The 8150-nt window shown below is 35.3% G+C and overlaps 1 protein-coding gene across 1 annotated transcript; it reads right to left on the reverse strand.

Annotated features, from left to right (window-relative positions):
• Positions 1-2376: 2376 nt before the first annotated feature.
• On the reverse strand, positions 2377-7093 carry LOC133334967 (uncharacterized; the record flags this gene model as incomplete). Its single annotated transcript, XM_061543277.1, has 2 exons — positions 2377-2489; positions 6780-7093. Coding segments are annotated over 2 exons (427 nt in total), but the record flags the coding sequence as incomplete, so codon positions are not given.
• Positions 7094-8150: the final 1057 nt, after the last annotated feature.

Genomic DNA, 8150 nt, shown 5'->3' on the forward strand with positions numbered 1-8150 from the left:
CGAACATATGTTCAGTTGTGATATATCCGGTCTACACAATGTCAATGACGATTCTAGATCTGGTTGAGCATGTCAATAACCGAAGAAAATATTGAAGCAGTGAAGGAATTGATCCTGGATAATCACTATTAGAGAGGTTATTGATGATATTGGCATATCGTTCGGCACATGGCAAACACATTTTAAGCAGGATATTTTGAACAAATACTACGTCGTATGGAAATCAATAAGGGGCTGTAGAACATCGTCAACGACGATAAAGAAAAATAGATACCGGAACCATTGGACATACCAATAAACGCCTTTTAGAAGTATTTTCAGGATAGGAAAAAATCTGTTATAAATGGATTATATCTAAGAGGATTACTTTGAAGGGGCCAGGGTATTTGTTGATGAATAAAACAACTTTTCCATTATTTGATCAAACCTCGTATATATACGCATAGCATTTTCAATAAAATTTCACGTATTGGTATAGCTCCCATATGACTTTACCGCCACATTTTCGATATTTGGAAGGTATCCGCCACATTTTCTAACCGAAGGATATGTTTTCACATAGCTCATTAATATAAAAGTTAATCAACCATTTTCAGAAAATTTTTTATATCCGGATATAGAAGGCCTCCTAATTTTAGTTATTTCATGGGGTTTAAACTTAATTTTCCAACCCAAGTGACTATAATTTGATATTTCAGTTTATTGAAAGGTAAACAAATTTTTTTTTCAATATATTGGTTTCTTTTTTCACATAGCTCCCATATAAAGGACATGTCCCATTTTCGGTATTCCAAAAGTTTTAGCAGAATGTATTCAACAAAAGTAACTCTTATATGAATTTCTGATATCCCACCGATATATCCCATATGAATATGTTCGGCCTGGCCGAAATTCTTTTACCCTTCACCATGAAGTGAACATTTAAAATTTCTGTAATCGTTCGGGACCCTAAAACATGTATGCCTATATCAATGAAAATTTTTGATAGGAATACATCATACCCAATGAGAAGCTAATTAAAGTCAATTCGGTTTGAAATTCATCCATCACACCCAAAATACCAAATAATTGAAGGTAAAGTAATATGGGGGATGTTCTAAAATGTGGGCAAGTTTTAATAATATTTGGTAGAATTCAAAGCACTAAATTAAAGCAAATGTTTCCCAACTTCCCCCAAAATACCGAAAATTTTGACCTTTTACGTTATATTATAACATATATACCAATATTGATAATTTAGGAAGCGTTGCTACCCATTCACAATCCCAAATACGAGTACTACAATATACAGACAAGTGTATAAAGATATTTATAATTTTTAAATATTTCTTAAGCCCAATAAAAATATTTTTTGTTTAAATTAAATATATGTATTGTAAAACTGTTATCATTACTAAATATTTGCAAAATACTCTAATTTTGTTAAGCCTAATTTTTATAAAATATTTAAAAATATAGTTTTGATCACTTTCCATGTACCTAAAATCATTAATTTTCAACTTTTTTCTTGTGGTGAAAATTTATTGACCTAGTATTGCTATGTAATTTTTATTTTTAAACGTTTGGTTGTTGTTGTTTTTTTTTCAACTTACAAACATTATATGCCATTACACAGCCTCCCGTTAAACGAAGCATGACAAAATTTATTGATGAAATTAAATGACTCAGCTGCTAAGGATGGCAATATTTTTCAAAAGCCAAAACAGAAAAAAGACTAAAACAAAACACATAACTTAGATTCACAGAAATTCTTGAGTTAATGAAATTTGTGTTAATTTGAAGTTTCAGTTTTATTTTCTTGAACATCTGATAGATGACGTCAAGTTAAAAACTTTGTCTTAAATGTGTGGCAACAACATTTTGCCATTCCAGCCGTAATTCAATTATAAAGTGTAATGTGTGTTCTGCTCCATTTATTTTAGAGTTTTTTTTTTATTTTTGAAAATTTGTTGTGTGACAATTTTTCTTTTAAGGGAAATATTTAAAAAAGTTTCCTCTTTTCGAAAAAAAATATGTTGCACACACACATGACAATTATGTTTTATGACTTGAAACTTTTTAATATACACTGCACGAAGTAACAAACCAGGAACTTAAATTCCAGTTCTGCCAAAGGACCTGAGAATATCTTGCGAACAAAATACTTAACATTGTTGTGGTGAAGAGAATATAAATTGAGCTTACAATATATATATTTTTTCGCATTTTATGGCACATTCGTCACTGTTACTTTTTCCTTTTTTGTATATATATATGACAATGTAAGATTTTATTGATGGAACAGTCTTGTCGTATGGCTACAACAACAACTACTACTAGTCACTGATTGTCGTTATGTGCTACTCTTAAAACCCATAAAATGTCAATGTGAAATGATCAGCTAGTTTTCTTGAAAGTTATTACACAGTTAATGGTTTCGTACTTACAGTCATAGTATTCGTATCGATCGACTTCACTTGGATTGTTGCTGCCCATAATTTTACTAAAAACTGCAATGAAAGCAAAAAATAGAAAATAAGAACACATCAAAGTAAATTTACTGAAAAAAGCACAATTTGTGACATTATATTTAGAGGGTGATGTGTGTGTTGCACTAAGTAAAATTTTCAATTCTCTTCGTAATCCAATTTAAACAAGTAAAAAACGCCATTAAGTTCGGTCCACCATGAGCTGGACATTCAAAACACCTAAATTATATCGGAAATTTTATATGGGGGCTATGACATAGTAAATAGTGACTAGAAGAATACGAAATAAAAACTACAGACATTCAATTAAGAAAATTTGGCCAGGAACTTGCACATACGGAAAATAACTCGTGTCCTTTTTGTGTGTGTTCTATTTAAAAACATAGACATATATTGAAAATGCTTTGCAAATAGGTTTTTCGGCCATGACGATCCTAGAAGCTGAAATTGAAAAATAAGCTGAGGACCATCAACATACCTATAAAGTGACTGGACGTTCCTGCAGGGGCTATATTCGGTTGAAAAACTTGTATGAAATCAGCAAAATAGTAAAAGTTGGGGTACCAAAGAGTATACGGATACAGGCGGAAATCACATAGACTAGAATTATACATAGAATTTGGTGCAGCTCATTTATTTGGCACAAGGACAAACCCTATAGAAATTGGGAAAAATCGGTCTAGATTTATATATCTCCCACTTATATTTTCGTCCGATTTTATGTACATGGTGTACCAAAGCCCATATATATCTTTCGATTTGCGCGAAATTTGGCATGTGAAACTGAATTAAGTCCAGAACGATGTGTGTTAATTTTCGTGAAAATCGGTTAAGATTTAGATATAGCTTTTATGTAAATGGTGCTCCAAAGCCCCTATTTGCACGAAATTTGGCATAGCGTACTGAATTGAGTCTAGAATGGTGTGTGCTAAGTTTCGTGAAAATCGGTTCAGATTTAGAAATAGCTCCGATATATATTTTCGTTCGATTTGAGGCAAATGGTACACCAAAGTTCCTAAAAATCTTTCGATTTGTACGAAATTTGGCATGGTGTACTGAATTAAGTCTTGAACGATGTGTTTTAAGTTTCGAAAAAATCGGATCAGATTTACATATAGCTCCCATATATATTTTAGTATGATTTTAGGTAAATGGTGCACCAAAATCCTAATGTTTGTCCGATTGACACGAAATTTTGCAAAACGTATCAAATTGAGACAAGAATGACGTTATTGCGTTTTGTTGAAATTGGTGCAGTAGCAGACGTAGCTTTCATATATATTTCGAAAGGGTGTCTGAATGAGATTAATTTTTTAACTGTGCGGCTTACCGAATAGCGCGTATCAAGTTTGGTATAAATCGATTTCCATACATCTGCTCGAATGAAATTACATTTAGCATAGGTTGCAGAAAGGCATGTGTATGTTTCTTCGAGGGAACATTGACATAAAATTGTTAAGATGCATATGTTCAATATACCCAAAGTGGTGAAAGGTATCATACAGTCGGCCCAGTCCCATTTTACGGCATTTTACCTTACTGGTTTGGGTTATTATTTCGAGGCGTTGAAAACGGAATGCAAATTTAATATAGAGTGGAGAAGAATTGACAAGGAAACCAAACCTCCCTTAATGTTGACCCCCGCAAACTAATATAGGACCACGATCTGTGAATGTGCGCACGATGTACAGAACAGGCGAAGTTTTCGCTTTGACGGATGTACTCACAGGAAATGCGATGGAAAGGGACTGGACTAAGTAAATCAGATTATTACGCCCTGTATAATAGCTGCACTAAACGAGATATGAATTTGGCTGCGGATTTATGATTAACTGGAGAATAAAAGACCTCGTCTTCAGATACACTTCAGTGGATGAGCGAATTGCTATAATCCGTATAAAAGCGAAGTTATTCTACATCAATCTCATTTGTGCCCATGCTGCGATGAAAGACAAATATGAAAAGATCAGAAATATATTTTACGAGGGCGTAGAAAAAACATTCAAACAAAATTCAGTCTTCATGAAGAAAAATCCGACAACGGCATTAGGTTGATTGACTTCGCGGATGCAAAAAACATGGTATTAGCAGCACCAAGTTCAAGCATCTAGATATACAGAACGTCACCTGGATTTCGCACGATCAAGCAACGAGAAATCAAATTTATCATGTTGTGATAGACAAAAGGCATTCATCCAGTGTTTTAGATGTTGATCGGTACGAGGAGCGAATATCGATTCGGAGCAGAGAACTTCAACAAGCCACAGACAAACGTAAGCCACATAATTGTACTCATAATTAGCAAGTGCTACATATGTATCAAAATAAGCCACTTGTTGTTGTTCTCTGATTCGGACTTTTACCTTGTAACAGCCAAGGTTCGCACTTGTCTTAATCTAGCAGCAAAGGTGCGATCTGATGTGACACTGAAACGCTACGTCGAAAAGCTGCCAACACAACAGATAGCAGAAGCCTACTACGCTTAACTTACCCACTTGCTTGACGAAAACACTCCTTGTCGCGATAATAATATAGAAGCACAATGGCAAAGAATTGCCCACTCTCTACAAACTGCAGCAAAAGCAGCACTTGGGTTCCAAAGACCACCATCACCAGACCAGATCACCATGGCACGATCAGAAGTGTTGTAATGCTACTGATGTGAAAAACACAGCGTATAGTGCAACCTTGCAGACAGTAGCAACACATAATGCAATGGAAAATTATCGGAAGAAAAGAAAACAGGAGAAAAAAGTAGAAAGAACAAGAAAAACACGAGCTTGGGCAAATCGAGATGTACAGGAGTCAGAATGAAGTCCGGAGGTTTTGGTGCAAGAAGGAAACCTGGTGTCAGATACAGATAGCGTGTTGAGGGTCTGGAAGGAACACTTTGCAATGCTTCTGGTATCAAATAGTGACAATGAAAAAGATCCAATAAGAGATGACGGTATATATTGTATACCATCTAGCCAAGATAAGGTCAGAATAACAATAAATCGGATGAAGAATAATAAAGCAGCAGGTGCCGATGGGTTACCAGCCAAACTGTTAAGATGCTGGTAATATCGGAAAAGACCTATTGGAGCCCTTTAATGCCAAACGAGTATTCAGACAAGGTGACAATTTATCGTATGATCGTTTTAGCATCCTGCTGGAAAAGGTCATACGAGTGGCAAAGGTGAACAGAAATGGCACTCTGTACGTCGATGACATCGACATAATGGGTCGAATATTGTGAGCGGTAACAGCCACCTTTGAACAAAGTGAGTAGGAATCTGGCAGTAATGGCAAGAAGACCAAGCTGATGGTATCAATGCGCAAGACGTCCATTAGAATCGGACCAACCGTGGAACTAGAAAACTACAGCTTCGAGGTAGTCAAAGATTTTATAAACCTGTATGTATAGAATAATAATAATGGCATCAGTTTTGAAATTCAGAGAAGGCCCACATATGCTAATATGGTCTAAATAAGCAATTTAGAAACAAGGCCACCCCTCGCCAGACCAAGCTCACACTCTACAAGACGCTGATGTTACCCGTACTGGTGTATGGATCAGAAGCATGGTTACTTGCGCATGAAGATGAGGCTATGTTTGAGTGTTTGAGAGAAAAATTCTCCGAAAGATCTATGGACCTTTCCTCCGACATTGACTCAGTGGCGAGGGACGGCCTTGTTTCTAAAGGCCACCCCTCACCAGACCAAGCTCACACTCTACAAGACCGCCAGACCAAGTTCACGCTCTGTATGGATCAGAAGCATGGTTTGAGAGAAAAATTCTCCGGAAGATCTATGGACCCATTCTCCGACATTGACTCAGTCAGACGTATCAAGCAGCAGCTACTATGTTGGTTAATTCATGTTGTGAGAATGGATGAAGAAGCCCCAGCTAAAAAGGCATATAAAAGCGAGCCAAGTGATGTTTCACGCAGGAGGGGAAGACCACGAATTCGATGGAAAGATCAAGTAGAAGACAGCATCTCGGAAAATGGCATTTCAAATTGGATGAGATGCGCGCGCTTGGAAATCTTTTTTAAGCTCGGCTTATGGAACAACCGTTCTGTCATAAGCCAGCTAAGTTAGTATACATTTGCCATACCAAAGTGTATATACGGCTATTACGTTTACCTTTGAAAGCACGAAATGAATAACCCCGTATAGTCTTTTTTATTTTCTCAACTAATCTCTTATATTGTACCATGATTTTGAACGCCCCTTCAAAAGTTATAAAATATTTCGAATTTTAGACATCACCCTCTACACAAAATTTTGTAGGAATGAAATGAAATCGAAAAAACAACAATAACTTACGTTTTACACAACACCGACGAAAGCGAAGTAAACACGACGCTGAACCTGTCAAACTTTGTGAATAGTTGTCGTTATGCTGATGATGATGATTTTGTTGTTGATGGTGATGATGATGGTCCTGTGCTATACAAATTATTGGTGGTCGTTCCGATAATGGTATCGCCACAAAATTTGTATTCTCGGCCGCTGTTGTTGACAAACTGTTATGGTCGTTTTCGAGAAAAATTGCTGCACCACCCGATTCAGGTAACGATATCAATTGTTGATGTTGATCCAAACTGTCAACTGTGATGTGGTTATTGTTGTTGCTTTGACTATTATTATTATTGTTAATATTGATATTGGTATTAATGCTACTGCTGGTGCTGTTGTTGTTGCTGTTGCTGTGACCGTTGCCGTTACCGTTTACAATGCAATCGTTCAATGTTGCAGTTGAACTACTGCTGGAAATAACTATTCTCGGATTTGAGTTCGCGTTGTTTCCGTTGTGTTGTTTATTGGTGTTGTTGTTATTGCTGTTATTATTTTTGTTATTGTGAACGTTGTTGGTTGGATCTGAAAGAGAAATGTGACAGAGATTAAATGTCAAATTGTTTGATGGGAATTTATTAAAACTATAATTTAGTTATGTGGATAGTGATTGTTGTAGTTTTAGTATTCATCAAGAGTGGACTTAGATAAGCTGTTCAGATTAGATTAATTATGGTAAAATAAAGTAAATTTAGTTGTTTTTAAAATCATATAAAGACAAACTTAATGCTCATATTTCAAGACAATTACAATTTCTTGAAATGCTAAACCCGAAGGATTGAAAAATGTTGCAATATGGGTATAAATTGGGGTCATACTTTTTTGACAAAGAAAAAAAAAAGTAAGTATACCCTGAGCCAAGTGGCTTTATTTGCTTACCACTCCATAACTCCCTTCACATACTGAGATAATTATTTTTAATTTATAAAAACTCTAAACACGTTTTAATAAAACAATATTTACCATGAATATTTATTAAATGTCTTTAACTCAATATACATATGTACATATTTATTTTCACGAAAATCATGATTAATGTAAATTGCATGCACATAATTATTGCCGAAAAAAGACAAGTACACTGGGCGTGTTTATATAAGTACACTTTCTTTCAAACATAGTATATATGCATTAAAATGAAAATAAACAATACCTTCAAACTCATAGTTTATTTTGTTAAAGGTGCGATCAAGGGAGCTATACGGAAGGAAGCCTGGATATGTTTCATTAAATAACGTTAACGAAACTGCAAAATGTCCGAGAATGATACCTATGATAGTAGGCACCAACGAACTTCTCGGTGAGATGTATCGCTGGTAACGTTAATACTTCGATTTGTTA

Source organism: Musca vetustissima, unplaced genomic scaffold (assembly GCF_032173495.1).
Source record: "Musca vetustissima isolate MV318-11 ecotype Yass unplaced genomic scaffold, APGP_CSIRO_Mvet_v1 utg42943, whole genome shotgun sequence".
Lineage (NCBI taxonomy): Eukaryota > Metazoa > Arthropoda > Insecta > Diptera > Muscidae > Musca > Musca vetustissima.